At 42.9% G+C, this 16,080-nt stretch overlaps 2 protein-coding genes across 2 annotated transcripts; one reads left to right on the forward strand and one right to left on the reverse strand.

Moving 5' to 3' along the window:
• The first annotated feature begins 28 nt into the window (after positions 1-28).
• On the forward strand, positions 29-13,309 carry ndufaf2 (NADH:ubiquinone oxidoreductase complex assembly factor 2). Its single transcript, XM_068310322.1, has 4 exons — positions 29-222; positions 9,320-9,409; positions 10,336-10,376; positions 12,092-13,309. Exons 1-4 carry the CDS (start codon positions 108-110, stop codon positions 12,326-12,328), a joined length of 483 nt encoding a protein of 160 aa, XP_068166423.1. The 5' UTR covers positions 29-107; the 3' UTR covers positions 12,329-13,309.
• Positions 13,310-13,458: 149 nt separating this feature from the next.
• Positions 13,459-16,003, reverse strand: smim15 (small integral membrane protein 15). Its single transcript, XM_068310323.1, has 2 exons — positions 15,908-16,003; positions 13,459-14,065 (listed from the first exon to the last, which is right to left on the reverse strand). The coding sequence occupies exon 2, from the start codon at positions 14,042-14,044 to the stop codon at positions 13,820-13,822; it is 225 nt and encodes a 74-aa protein (XP_068166424.1). The 5' UTR covers positions 14,045-14,065; positions 15,908-16,003; the 3' UTR covers positions 13,459-13,819.
• Positions 16,004-16,080: the final 77 nt, after the last annotated feature.

Genomic DNA, 16,080 nt, shown 5'->3' on the forward strand with positions numbered 1-16,080 from the left:
CAGTTATCCAATCACAAACCAGTATATTGCCTCCCTGCTCAACCCAGGAAGACTCGCGAGAACAATCCAACAAGAGGACAGGCGAGTAAACAAGGTGTCTTGTAAAAATGAGCAGAATTGCCGGTTTGATACGACGGACGTTTGGCATAGTACGTGAACACGTCGGAACAGATCATTTAGGGAACAAATATTACTTCATCCCACAACAGAAGACGTGGACTGGTAAATGAAATCTTGTTGTGCTAAAATTAGCCAGAGTGAATTCGTTTGTTTGCATTATCCATCCCTACGGTTAATGAAAATATTTAAAACAGCGATTAAATATTGATAAGTCTTTCCCTTTCAGAATGTTGGACAACCCAATGCCAGTAAGACGATTTAGCATTACTTATACATGTTTTGTATCGCTAACTCTAATCATATGCTGCTAAACGTAATAAATACAATAATAAATACGTAATAAATACAATAAATTGGGATATTAAATCAATATGCTTTGTACTGTGCGCTTGTTTTTCCCGCAATATTTTTTTTTTTAGCCTGACTTTGCCTTTTTACTTTGACCTTTTTTGTAGTATTAACATTCGTATATCCACTAGATGGCGTAATCGCACAAGTAAGCTCATTGCTTTCTAAGCAGTTCCGTGTTATTTGTTGGTCTATTCGTAATGCCGCTGGCCTGCTGTTGGGGGTTTGCAATATAATCTCCTCGCTAATAATGAAAAGAGTTTAGAGATCCCAGCTTCAGCACATGCAATGAATACTTCTCTACGAGGAGGATTTAGAAAGAGCGTTGATATCCCTACTGACAAATGGCAGTGGTGCAGAATGTAATGCTGGAGCCAAGCAGAAGAACTGTGCTATCAGATGGGATGTCAGTGGTGTCCTTCACACCATCCCTACCAACACCCCATGGAATCATTGGCGTTGCCGACTTGGTGCATGGGCTTGCTGGTTGATGTACTCCATGTGTAATGTCTTTCTTAAAGACTGGTCTTTAGGACAGAAAGATGTGAGGTCATTATGTCGTGAATGGAACAGGAAGTTTGACAGCATTCTGGGACCTTTCTTAGCTTGAAGGACACAGTGATGTTCTTTTCCTAAAGTACTTTGAAGAATGACAACAGCATGCTGACATCACTAAGTGTCTGCCTTGTGTGTGATGTCTTGTTCTTTTTTTAACCCAGTGATCCAGGACAGAAATCCCACTCTTCTTTCTTTTCACCACCATAAATCACCAGCAGCAGGGGTCCTCCACAGATTATAGCCTGCAGGTTAGGGGTCACTGGCACATGTGCACCCTTTGTCTGTTCCAGACAGGATATGGCTGGTTAACTTGTCATGGACGTTTGTCTTGTCCGTAACAAAGAGTTATGCCTTGTGATAGCTGGCAGAATTGTCAAAGTGGAGCACATTTCAGACATTTTCAGCATCTTAATGCGAACTGCACAGAGCAACACTAATCTGGGAATGCTAAGGTATCCCATCTGAGAGGACTGGTGTTTGTCTCCCTCTCTCGGTGCAGCAGAAGGTGAGGGCGTTCGTCGACGAGCATTGGCTGAGCAGCTATCACACAGTGCGTGCCTTCGGAGGTGCTTCTCTCAGAGGACAAAACCAAGCTGTTGTTTTGCTTTGTTATGCTTTGCTGGAGAGAGATACACCTCAGGCAGGCTGCAAGCCCGCTTCCTTTCTGACTGAACTTGACTTTATGCTTCACCTTTTCTCAGCAGTTTGTGGGGGGAAGTTGCAACCACCTCACATTTATAATTCATTACAACGCTGCTCCTCCACCCCTGGCTGTCAGACTATTCAAATGAGACATCACAGAGGCCCGTTTTCTGCCACGCTACAGACTACAATATTCACTCTCCAATCACAGTGACTGACACTGTGGAGAGGCTGCTTGGCCTGTAGAAAAACTGGTTGTGAACAAACAAACAAATAAATCCCAGACTGCCACCCGACCACATACTCCAGCTCATATATACCTTAATAATAACCAAATAGAAATGTATGGTGTGCACATTTGTCTCTTTTGTTCATGCCACTCAACCAATTCAGCCTGGAAATAAAGCAAATGTATTATTCAGTCCATATGTCTTGCTAAAGTGAGCTCTTTTTGATCTTAAACTGATAGGCCAAGCGTGGGCTTTGGGCCTTAAGGCATGGACCGCAGGGCTTTCTACTGCTGTACATGAGTGGTTGAAGTAGGTGAGCAGCCCCCCCACCCCCCATCCCCTCGCTCTTTATCTCTGTCTCTTAACTCCGCCGACTTCTTGAATTCATTTGTCCATCCCTCGTGTTCAGTCAGGCCCTCTCTACCTTTATCCATGCTTTGCTGCTCCCATTTTCTACCTCTCTCAATCTGTTAACTTTAGAAAACTGGGGCGTAAGCAATTCTGTGCATGGTAGGCCGTGCATGAGAATGTTATAACGGCCGCTAAGACTGAAGAATAACATGGAGCGAGTCATTTTATTTATGAGAATCTGTCCTAACTGCCCAAATCTCTCCCCAAGTTTGACCTCTTTATTTGCCTGCAGTTAGTCCTTGCTTCTTTTTGCCCTTCATCTTATTGCTGGCTCTTCACTTTCCTCTAGTGAATCCAATCTGGTAAAGATTTTTACTCACAACATAAGAGAAGTCCAACAGTGTGGAGGGTTTGGACCCAGCACAGAGTTTTCTACCCTTTCCCCTCAGATGAAGCTGCACATCAAAATGGAAAACATTGAGTCTGAAGTGCATGCCCAGAGAGGCAGAAAGTCTGCTAAGGTCCAACTAAAGGAGCTTACTGGTTGTTGCTGCTCTTTAGAGAGAACTTTGCTATCGGCTGTTGAGCCCCAGTGATTGTTGTCTGTGGCAGGGCTACAAGAGAAAGCCACTGGCAATGTGACCAGTGGTCTTTAGAAGGCCTTTGCCTTGGTGTTAGCTCTATAGAGCTCAATAGGGAATCTATATTCTTCTCTCTTTCAGTACTGGTCTGTCCCCCAGGCCCGGCTCTGCCTCACACGGCATGGGGGCGCCGTGTCACGCTGCCCAGATGAAAGCAAAGTATTCTGTGGATGGGCTCATTCGTCTTCAGCAGTGGGCCTGCAGCTTTGACGCTTGCCTTCCCTCCTTTATTTAGGAAGAGAGGCACGCTGACATTATCGGCCGCTGCAGGCACATTTGAAAATAATTGCCTGTATGATTGCTATTTTTCTTACCTCTTTGAGGAGGTGTAGCCTTTGTCTTGGAATCAATGGCTGCTCAATACTGGACAGGGGAAAGGCAGTTTCCTTTCAAGTGTCAGTGAAAGGATGTATTTTTAGTGCTATTCATTTAAGCAGTGTGAGCCATGCAGTTTTAATCTATTGGTCCTCTCCACTGTGGGGGACAATGGGAGGGATTCAGAGTTTCTTCCGAGGTGCACCATCACACTATTGTAGAGAAAAGATGCCTCGACTTGTCGTCCTATCACTATCCCTCTCTCTTTATCTATTATATATTTGATTTCTCTGCTCTGTTATGAAGTGAAAAACTGAAAAGGCCTCTGTTCTGCTATTTCAGGATGGGTGAGGGGCGTGTGTTTGCGTGCGTGTGTGTGTTTGTGTGTGCATACGTGTGTGTCTGTGTGTGTGTGGGCGTGTGGACATTGCAGCTACACACTGAAAGCAATGCTCACATGTGTGCTTAAAAAACAGACAAGAAATAGCCATTGTGTGTTTTCTCTCCACTTCATGCCCAAACACACTTAACACAACAACAGATGGCTGTGTGTCATCAGAGCGTTGATTCAAGCCGCATATTTTCATGGAAAGAGTCACAGCGGAGAGAGATGAGGTTCCAAATGGCTGTTTATCCTGCCACAAGTCATCCCCTGGGTGTGATGAAGGAAGGTCTATCCTACAGTAGGACACCAAGTCAGTGTTTACCACTGGAGCCGCAACACTAAATCATTTTAATTGATCAGCAGTCTTGCAATGCATGGAGTTTAAATAAAGGTTGTTCAGAGAAAAGCAAGTGGGTTTGACTCATTTTGCTGTATACGGTTTGCCAAATGTGTATTTCTTTGTGTATGTGTGCGACATAATGAAGTGCCTTAACTACTTCATTAAAAAGGCATTTGAAAAGATAGACGCTGAAAATGAGGAACAGGCACGATTATTTCTTACGGTAGAACATTACATACTGGTCGAATTCCAAAAATCGCTACTTGAAGCATTTTTCAGGTCTATTAAATGCTGCGACATTCCTGCCTTTCCAAAAATCTGATTTGAATTCAGCTCATTTTTTGTCTTTGTACCTCTTTCAGACTGATCCAATCAGAGACTCCTGATGATTAATTGACTACAAACCTTCCCTTTTGGCCCAGATGTGATTCACTGTCCAATGCATTCACGCCTCTCTCTGGTCAGATGGCCGGCGAGATGTTTTGACACATCGGGGCTCCTTATCTGTCAGAAACTCAGACTGATGGAAAGACCGACACGCAGGCAGGCATTTTCTGGAGCCTGCCGCTGCTTATTCAACTCAGAATATTTTAATAAAGCAGGCAGACAGAGAGAAATAAGGGCAGGAGCGAGGGAGGAAAGATAAAGCCAAAGGGAGACTCGCAGAAGAAGGTGGGGTATAGAAAGTGACTGACAAAGAACAAGGGGGATACTGACATATGGGGTGAAATTATGGAGTGGGAGAAGAATGGAAAGAGTGAAAGTGAAAGGAGGTTTTTCTGACAGTAAGAGTGCAAAATGAGTAGGTGGAACAGGCAGACAGATAGAGGGGGATAGGTGGAAGGTGGAGGTAGGTTAATGGAGAGAGAGAGCAGGGTGGACGGAAGGTGCAATGGAAGGAAAAGGAAGGGAGTTGGAAGAGAGTGATTGAGGTGAATAGAAAGGGGTGGACAGCTGTGTGTGTGGACATCACACACCGGGCCTCAGAGGAGCACAGGGAGGAGGAAGGAGGTGTGTGCACGCCGCTCCGCAGCCTCACAAAGGATGTTGACTTCCTGGCTTTTCCTACCTTTTCCATAACCCACGACCTACAGAGAAGAGACTTCAAGAGGATGGGTGGTCCTAAGTGGACCTAAGTCCACCCTCAAGCGCGCCTGTGTTTGGTTAAAAGTAACACACAAGGGAAATCAGAATATTCTTTTCACCATGGTATTACTTTTATATGAATTATTCCCTTCTGTTCTGTGTTGGGATGCTTGAGCCTCGGCGGGATCAACGGCAACCGGGACAAACAGAATGAGGGCTGACTTTAAAAAAAAAGGGAACAGCAGCAACAGCAGGCCTACTTTTATGCTTTTATGCTCCTCTTCTCACCAGAACTGATGCAAGACAACGGCCGGCCCTTTCCCTTCTAAACCTCATCATCCCCACGTCACTAGGCTCAGGGCTAATGGGTAACCATGGTTACATGTCTTACACATCCCCTCCATTCTTTTTTTTTTTCTTTTTTTCTAGGGAAAGAAATGGAAGAGAAAGAAAGAGGGTGTCAATGTTGCTACCTGGTTGTCCTTGTATCCCCCATGCTTATGAGATCACTCCGTCTTCATAAAGCCGGTCATTACCATTCACTGGTCTCCCAGTCCATCTCCAGAAAACAGCTCGGCTGGAGGGAAATAAACCGGGCTCAACTAAAGCTGCTCCACTGCGGCTTTTTGTTCCGCCGCAATATCAGGCCTTAAAGTCGCAGCTTTACCTCCTGCACAACCGCTACACCTGAAAGAGACGCCGTCTGTTTAGAGGGCGAGCTTGATTTCCAAATGGTGCAATCAGTTCAGAGAGAACTTCCTCGTGGTAGACGGTGGTGCTGATTTGGAGGAGTGTAAGATGCAGGTGTGCCTTATGCGCAGACCTCTTTATGTTTTGCCTTACTTCTCTTGAGTTTCTGAGGGCTCTCTGGACCCAGATGTTGCCGGTTGTACTCCCCTGACATCCTGCATCTGTAATCAAAGACAGCACACGCTGTGAGAGAGACACCCAAAGACGCCCACAATGACATTGTGGAGGTTAAAGACCTCTAAGGTTACCCCTTTCCCGTCTCCCGCTCGCTCTTGACGGTACTCACCTGGGAGCCGATGTGTGAAGTTGGGGGTTGTGTGTGTGTGTGTGTTGAAGCAGGTGATGGATTTTAGCGAGGCGTGTTCAGGGTTCAAAGAGCAGCCCTTGGAGCGCATCATGTCTTATTCTAACGAACAGGAAGGCTTGGCGTACCTGCTGTTTGATTGGCTCCCGATCTTGCTGCCACGGCAACCCCTCAGCCATCCTGCCTCCGCCGTCTCCTCCCTTCCTCCTTTTTCTCTCCCCTCCCCCCCCTTCGGTCCCACAGCTACGCTCACAGATGAGTCGAGCTCAGACAGGTGAGATGGCTCATGAATATTTATGCTCTGGGATTTCATTCCTCCTGCCACTGGCCCCTCCCCCTCCAATGCAGCGCTGCGTTTGTCCTTCACGGAAAAGAGGCAGCGTCCTCAGTCCTGTCCCTGAGGTTAATCTGCCTGCTCTCTAGCCTGTGTGTGTGTGTGTGTGTGGGTGTGTGTGTGTGTGTGTCAATGTGTGACTGGTACGTTGGTTTTCCCTAGTGAGTGATGCAAAGGCAGACCTGTCACAAGAGCCCCACAGAGATGGAAAGCTCCCAGCACCTACAGTACTCTTCATCCCGTCTGTCTGTATGTTTCTTTCTCTTTCTTTTTCTTTCTCTATCCAATCTATCAATTCCATATATTATACAGTCAAACATCACGAAAACTAACTACTGACAATAAACAGATTGAAACTCGTCAAGTAAAATACAGACCATCTGCTGGTTAAGTCTTCTGAACAAAATGATACTGTGGCATTTCTCCATTTACACTTGGTTCATAGAATACTTTGAAACTGTCTTGTATATTAACTCAAAGGTTTGGTTTCAAGCTGAAAAAAATAAAACTAACATGGGTTTAATAGAACTTTCATTCTCAATGGGACTAAACCGTATAACTGATCATCTGTGTGTGCATTCTGTCGTGTTGTGACTTGAATGTGCTACTATTTCCCTTGCACGTTATTAAAAAAGTTTTAAAAAATTTATCATTTATGTACTTACGTCATCATAAAACATTTAATTTACACAACATTAATTTGGGCAGCGCAGACCTCATGGAATAAGTAGTTTGACTGATTAAATTAAAAAAATATTACGTAGCTCCCTGGATGTCTGTTGATTGTCTGTGCAGGTGTTAGTGTGTGTGGTAGATTTTTATGTTAGAAAAGTTTTTGAAAAGCCACAAATATTGATTAGTAGTAGCAGCATCATGGATGCAGACAATCAGGTTGAGAAGTCTGTGCAAGTTCTCCCACTTTGAAGTAATTAGACACTTTAGTGTCTAATGTCAGGTACATCACCTCATCCAGCATGTTTTTCTGTAGTTGCCCCAGATCACAGATTACTAACAGAACAAAAAGCAGCCAGCCCCAGAAGCCTCTTCACAATATGTATGCAGTCGTAGGAGGATCAACCGTGTTTTAGAAATGTATGTACATACACTATTTGTTTTTAAAATCCAAGCATAAAGGCCACGGTGGAAGGGTTTTAGTCATGCTGCAAACATAACAAGACGAGAAGAGATCCATGTTGGAGTGTGACATAGTCGGGGGGAAGTGAGGGGTGCAACCGAGCAGAGAGCGAAGGAGACAGAAAAGTGGCTTCGTTTCTTTATGCTTATTAGTTAGACATTAGCTGGAGCTAAGCACATGGCTTGTTAGGACCGAATGGTAATTGTTCCATTCGGTCTGCTGCCACCCACACCCAATGCAAATATGGATGTGATCTATTGGTGATTTGCATACCTGTTAAATGTATTTGTCAGTATAGCCTAGAGAACGCAGCCCTTTGTTTGCATGCGTTTTCTTCTTCTATCGAGGGAGTTGCTCTAGGAAACCTTTTTTTTTAATAGACATTTCAAGCCATGCATGTAAGCAAATGGAGGATCATTACATGAGTTGTTTTTTTTGTCAGACCTGGGTATCAGAAAGTAAGAGCTTCAGAGCTGAAGCCTGTGAGGCCCTATAGTGCCAATCTAGTGGGAACCAAAGCAATGCTAGCCTAATTAACTGACCTGATTACTATATAGGCCTGATTACTATAAAGTATGGAAAGGAATCATCCTCGTAAGACGCAATCACACGCATGGAAATAGTTTTATACATTCGCTGGAAACAGTTTAAAACTAAACGGATAAAGTTTTACTAAGAAGGCACGAGCGCAGCCGGTATTCGCACTTTTGAGTGCCATCATTCATCAAACCCTGTGCCACAGCTATCTGTTATGGATGAAGTAAACATTAAGGCCATCAGTCTGGGGTGTGCATCGAGATGCTTGCCTCCATTTGTCCATGTCCAGTCAGCTGTGGAGAAATGGTGATAGAATCCTGACAGATTGTCTGTGTTTTGAAGCGTGTTGTTTTCCTTGCCCATCCATTTCTCTCCTCCTGGCCATGTTTGCCATGCATCATCTCTCTCTTACACACACACACACACACACACACCTTCTACCTCCATCCCTGCATCATCATTTCTCAGCTGGAAGGGAGCAATGGATACACGTCCAGCCACCTGCAAGTTGAAACTATGGAAACGCAGCACTTGCTGTAGCACCGTAGCGCCACATAAAGACACGGACCGCCACCGTCTCATTTTAATTGTCTCCCTCTCTCTTATTCCGGTTTTCTCGTTCCATTGCCCCCTCCTCCTCATCGTCTCTCTCTCTCTGTCTCTCCGTGTCATTGTGTGCCAGCCAAACTTGTCTAATCAGCAGATTCTAGCAAAATAATTGGCAGTGGCCTTGCTGCTAGCTAGCGTCATGCTGTATACAGATAGGGAAAGGAGCACTTAATATTCCATGCAGCTCGTGCCTCTCCCCTGTTCTCTGTGATATCTGACCTCTTTTGTCTCCCGCTCAGTTTGATGTTGATTTTGGAGGGCATTGTTAGCCAGAGTGCTGTGATTGGAAGAGGTTGTCAGCGAAGGGGGCTGTGGTTGGTTGGGTTAAAGGGAGGTTGATTTGCATAAAGGCTTAGCCCAGATTTGGAGCCACTCAGCGAGATCTGAGGAGAAGGGCCCGAGGGCCTCGAGGTAATCATCCATGGCCTGTCACAGCGCTGTCATCCCTCTGTGTTTCTGTGTGTCTGTCTGTATCTGTGTGTCTGTGTGAGCTGGAGATAGAGAGTATTGTGTCTGCGCCTCTTTGTGCACGTTATATTCCTTTGTGTTTTGTGTGCATCATCGTTGAGCATCTCCATCTAACTTGTGCTCCCTCTTAAACTGTTTTTTGTTTTTTTGGTTGTTTGTTTCCCAGGAAGGTCAGTTCGTGCCAAGCGTATCATTGAGATGGCCAATTCTGTAGAATATGAATATGTAGGGGGCAGCATACCGAAAGAGTGGGAAGGTAAGCCTGGACTGCAACATGAGTCTTAGTTTTGTTCACTGTTTCATTACCATCATGGATAAATAGCAGTTTAAGAGTACAAGTGCTGCACAAATCGCATGAAACCACAAACTGGCAACATGTATTACAATCCAAACTTATTCATTGATTCTCCATTTTTTCATCACACTGCAAGATAATGTTTGGGAGAAGTGCCGATCAAAGCGCCTTCTGCTGGTGTTACACAACCTTACCATAAAATAGTGTTTCAGATTTCTTACAACTGGATATAAATTGTTCCCTCTTTCTCAGACTGGCTTTATCCACCTTAAACCCCTCATCCTGCTTCGCCCCATCCCTCATGCATTTTCATCAGGATGCAAATAAGAAAGGGATAAAAGGGGCCCAGAATCCCTACGCTAGCTGGAGGAAGAGTTAGAAACTCTCTCTACTTTCCGTACTTTCTCCTTTTTTTTCTCTGCCTCCCTTTAACCTGCACTGCTGTGCAGCCAGCTCAGCCAAAATAGAGTTCCTTAAAAAGGAATAAAACAGATGACAGACACACCAACACTCAGGAGAAGGAAGGAAGGACAGAGATACTCATGGAGAATGTCGTAGCGTGCACTTTCAAATTCAGATCAGAGCCGATCCACATGTGCTGCTGGAAGACGCAGCACTCGGCGGCCCTGCTCCGCCTACACAAAAGTAGCATCAGCGTTTTGACTTCGTATGTTACCTTGCTGAGTTGTTTGTAAAGTGACATGAAAACAAATCGAAAAACCCCGGACACATTTTCCCTAGTAGCCTGGACTCCTGACTGAGCTCCGGTAGTGATGGCGTAGCTGCAGCCTTTAAATATGAGTGCAGGTTGTGTTTCTGCAGCGTATGTTTGTGTGGGTGTTCTCACTCTTCATTTTTTCCTCTCCTCATCTCTCTTTCTCCTCCAGCTTGGATCCAAGGCAAACGGAAGCAGCCTCCCTCTGTTGAGGTACCCCACCGCCCCCACCCCCACGCCCATCCTCCCTGCTGTGCTGATGGTTGTACTCTGGGGGACTGGTTACAAGGGGAGGGAAATAAGCAAAGATGGAGTGGGGGAAAAAAGCCTTTGATTTATTTTACAGTTTCGAACTGAATCCAGGAACTTTCCAGGACAGGTGTTAAAATAAACAGCAGCCGAAGTGCATTGATGGTGAGACAGAGAGCCAAGACAGTCACTGAACAAGGGGCTCAGTGACACCATGTCCTAGTTTACTTCCTTTTTGTGCAGCAAAAGCCTGCATCTCAGTTTTTTGTGTTTTATTTCTGGCAATCTCCACGTCAGAAATGGTGAAGTAGTGCTGTTTTCCCCCCGTGTGCCTCTCAGTGGGTTTATTGCTCTTTAAATGTGAGAATGCTGGAAATTATTTGGCCAGTGAAATGTTGGTCTATAGGAAATCCCTTGGAAGGCCGATACACAGGCATTCTTTCTATCTGTCTGTCCTCTCTCCCTGCCAACGGCCAAAGCCATCCCCTGCCTCTGTTGCCAGAACATTCTCTTCCAATTTTCTGCCTTGCGTCTGCCCCATAGCTGCCATCGACAGCTGGACAGTGTTGATGTGGCCAAGGCTTCACTCCCAGCACATTACCCAACCCCTTGTCATGCTCCCTCTCTTCCCGGTCCAAGCCGACATAAATTGATTGGATTAAATCCTGTCATTAACAGGCTGGAAAAGCAGCTCAGTATGTTTGCCCCCCACCCCCCAAAAAAAGCTTTTTGGCTACAGCTCGTCCCTCACTTATCCAGTCCTTCAGCTCTGCCAAAACACAACAGCATTATGCCCAGTCCTCCCTTTCTTTCCGTTTCCCATGCTAGGGAGAGGCTAACATCACTGGGCATTCTGGCCAAGTGGCTCAAGTAGGTAACTAGTATTCCACTGATGGACTCCATTCAGGTCGTAATGGTTTCTATGAGTAGGAATGCTTGTTTATATTGCAGATACCTCCTGCTATACTGGGTGACCAACCTGTCCCAAGCACTTCATTTTTTACCAAGGTTTATTGGACTGAATCAAGTCAATTGATTGTCTTTTTCATGTTAATGTCCTAATTCATACTGAACAGATGTACACATTTGTTCCTGGAGGCGACCCAGTGCAGTTTTACATCTCCTCTACTTTAAACTATGTAGGAGTTGGCATAGCTCTAAGACAGAACAGAGGCAACTAATTAAGGATGAGGAATTTTCATGGCCTAATTTTATTCAGGATACTTTGGAGTTTCCATTAAGTAATCTTGTAGTCACATTCCATTTTCTCAGATCTTCAGGAAACTACCACCTCAATTTTTCCAACACCACAGGCCATGGAGGATGATTTTAAAGTCTGGTTTTGAAAATGTTTGAATGTTATTGACGAGTTTTGACAATTTATTTTTCTTGCCTGCCTTTGATCACCATATTAACTTTTTTATATGGACTATAGACTTTGTTGATTGGCAGTTTACAAAGTAACTCAAATCTTAATGTTAATAATTTCATGTATCTGTAAATTATGAATATAACATTTTGTTAGTCAGTGATTCTGACCAATATGCTTCCTGTTTTTCCATACTTTGATGGTGAAAAATAAATCAAAAAGCAATGTATGTGGTATTAGAAAGACCAGATTAATTCTATGAATTGTCAGTCATTCATATTAATGTATGCCCACCTCTTATATTTTGCAGGAGCTATTGAAAAATGAATATTACATGAAGCAAATCAAACTGAAAGCTAAGGAGTTGGAGGAAAAAGACCTGGCCCTGCAGGCTAAGGAGTATGAAGAAGGTCTGGTGGCGACTCCTGTAAATAAATTGGCTAAGGGCCATGCAGCCACCACCACCTTCGGCAAAGAGGATATCAGCGAAGACCCCACCAGCTCAGGAAACACGTTCCAGCCTGGATCCTGGATGCCAAAGAGTTAGAGGCATTCATACACTGATGCCCTCTTCATTAATGATCTCAGAGAATAGTCCCACTTTAAATACTCCACAAGTTAAGGTGATACTGACTTCTGGTTGGGAACTTACAAATACATTAAATGCATTATTCCAGCTGTCCATGTTTATAACAGATGACTTATTTCCAGATAGTTTCATCTGATTGTGTTATATAAGCAAAAGTGTGTTCTTACAGCTCATTGTTCATTATGAATAAAAAAGAAAAATAAAATCACTCATCTTGAAGATGACCATTGGAGACTACAGTAATTTAATGTGTTGAAAGATCAGTTAGTTAAAGACAGGACCTCAAATGGGTCCAGTTCCAACGGTAGACTGACAATAATTATGTTCTAGGTGTATTGTAGGGGAAAAACAATTTCAATAAATTGTGACTAGGTTGCAATCCTATTTTCTTTAAAAACTAAAATAAACATTGAAGTTGGTCAGAACAATTCTTAGATTTTCAAGAACCTGAGTGGTAATATTCTGGAGCATATGGTTTTTGCTCTTAATAGAACTACAAATAAACCAACTTGCTGCCTTATAACTGTCGTTTTTAGAAATGAACAGTGTTACATTGAATAGAGCTTTGCAAAATCAATGACCATGAACCACATTAAGCTCAACTGTCCGCACAGCATTAAGACCTGGCCAAATAATTCTATTGAATTCAGTATATCATGTCAAATTGTGCACCAAGTTGGTCTTTCACAACTGTTATGTATTTTTACTGGTTTTGAATGGTTGACCTTCCTGTACTGCAAAGAATATTCAATACCTTGGACACTTTATCCTTTCTGCTCTTTGATAATCCTTTGTCTTAATCCTTTCTTTTCATCAAAAAAGAAATGAAAAAAGGTATAGAACCTTGCAACTGCTGCAATACTAAAGCTGAATTCAGGCGTCATCCTCATTGGTTTTCCTTTGACATAAGGCTATGCATAAAAGCCTAATTACAAGTATCCTATTTCAAGCCTGTTGTATTTATGTGGACTAAAAGTGTTTGTGATATTTTAAGTGAAATATTAAATCCAGACAGAAAACATTGGATTTTCTTAACAATCATGAAAACTTTATTAATTACAAAGTGTTACTTTGGATAATTTATGTGTTCCAGTTTGCTAATTAAACTGACATTAGGACAGAATGGATGCTAATAATGGAATGCAAGGTGTTCCAACAGCTGCACAGTATTATAAGTGGATCTCTGTATAATAACCAAATACAGATGACCACCATGCTCTTGCCAACCAAAGTCCCATTAGCACAAGCCTCCTCCAGACAGTGCTGTCCATCTCAACATGTTAGCCCTGTGGGTCCAGTGTCCCTCCTACCCCGGACACGAGGCATGGTGGCCCTGCGCTGACAGTAGGGATGGGACAAGGAAGGGCACTGTCATTATTTGGAATAAGGAGGGCAGCAAGTGGGCTGACTGCTCCTCCTCTCTCATGCCCCCATTCTACCCTTGCAGACTCAGTCTCTCTTGGTCCTCTTAGCCTTGGCTATGTTTTCCTTCCTTTTCTGCTTTTTCTTCTGTTCCCGGTCACGTGCCTCAATCATCTTGGCCAGTTTCCAAGACAGCAGTGCACTAGCGATGAAAAGAGGTGTAAGAGCCAGTATGACAGTAGTCAGGAAACCATAAGGGTCTTTGGCAGCCCACTCCACCACATATTCTGCCCATGCACGGATGTCAATCATCCTGATCTGCAAATATGAGGCCTGAGGAAAGGTTGCAGGAGAGAAAGTAATGGTTAGATAGTACAGTGTCATATGTTAAAAAATAGTAATAACTAAAGGACCTTCAACAATAATTCAGGAGTTGGAAAGAGGGTGTTGGGTGTAAAATTTACATAAACAGTGTTTGCAATTTCCTGACTATTCTATAAATACTCTGTACAGACACACAGTGCATTTTAACAGAGATAGAAAAACATATTTCAATGAGTCATTGTTTAGGTTCTAAACTACAATAGAAACTAAGAAAAAAAAGACTAGATAAAAATACAAGATAAAAAAATACTAAATATTTACCCTTCAATTGTGTCATTGTACATGTATTTGAGTAACAGATGTACTGTACTTGTTACACATAAAACTAACAGATCCTCCAAAACCCGGTCTTATACCAGATATACACAATCTTTGTGGCTACATAGCAAATTAAATATCCTAAGTTGGGGTTCTGACTTGCACTGATGCACACGGTTGCCTTTCATCTCTCTCGTTTCCTGTCAGACTCTTTAGAGAGCTACCCAGTAGAGCTGAAAATGACTGAAGGAAAGTCTAAAATAAAATCCAAAAATGAAATTAAATGCTGCTCTCTTATTTGCAACACTGTCTCTAATAACCTAACACATTTAGAGATTCTAAAATAGTAAATGAAACACTCTGTATGGCACTGGCTGTATGGCAATTCATAAATTGATACATGATCACTGCAGATATAGTTTATTCATCAGGTATTCCTCTATCTGCTCAGTTGATTCTCATCACACCTGGTTACGTGAAAAGACATAACAGACTATCTTCACTTTTTAAAGTAAGGGTTTTAGGACTTTTTATCACCTCTAAAATGAAATACTTGACCGTTGCAAAAGAAATTTTACAACATGAAGTCAAAATACGCAGTTTAGTTTTATTTAAAAGCTGAAATGAACAAGATAAACACACATGAGCAAAAACAGCTGCTTTTAATCAATGAACATAAAATAAAACAGCATGTCAATTGACTATCATTATAAACTGAACATGCTTAGGGAGTTAATGTAATTAGAATAGCTTGAACGAAATCAGTCATTGACAAAATGATGTCAAATAATATTGATTCTGTGACATAATCAATATTATTTGATTAATTACACAGAGTTACAACTTAATGGACACATACAACCCGGAAAAAAAGAACTCTCACTAAAAGTTATGTACAGCTTGTCACGGTGACGTCAAAACCAGAGAGGTTAAAATACAAAAATAGATACTTTATGCTTTTAACATTAAAACTACAAATGAACTGAGTAAAAACAAAAAAACATACATGTCGCCAATTGCAATCGGGATTATCCACATTAGCCACCGTTATCACAACACCTGCATCATTGTCATCACAAGCTGAAATCCACGGTTATGAACTGTTTATTACAGTCAAACTTGTGAAGCGCTCCGACTGCCTTAGAAGTTGTCATTACCACCCGGCTAGCTAGCATCAAACAGCGTCGTAACTATTTAGCACGTTACATTTACTAGCTGAGCATCCAAAAACCGTTACCAGCCTTTTACTCCGTCTACAGCCTGGTACAAGCTAGCTACGACAACATTTTCATCGTATGTCACTGTAAGATGATGTCCGAATTTCTAATACATGGAAGATATATTTAGCCTTCATTTATACTAACATTAGCAAAGCTAGCTTGCCCGCCCTTCCATAACGGCCTAACTAAGTTGCAAGAGCACCAACTCTCGGCTAATCAGAGCTACAACGATGTATACGAATGTAAGGGGACAAGGATTGTGTAGTTTCATACTGGTTATTTGTAGTGATGTGAACAATACGAATAAACTTACCAAAGTCCAGATATCTTATTTACGTCTACGATAATAAGTAACAGCTCCCTCTTCCAGGAAGTGTAGATGGCGGTCGCAACTTACTGCTCCCCCGTGATTGGATAACACGAGGTCCTAAGCGGCATGGGAAATGTAGTTCATGATATTATTCCGCTGAACAGAACGTATTGGGA

The sequence above is a fragment of the Antennarius striatus genome, chromosome 3, assembly GCF_040054535.1.
Source record: "Antennarius striatus isolate MH-2024 chromosome 3, ASM4005453v1, whole genome shotgun sequence".
Classification (NCBI taxonomy): Eukaryota; Metazoa; Chordata; class Actinopteri; order Lophiiformes; family Antennariidae; genus Antennarius; species Antennarius striatus.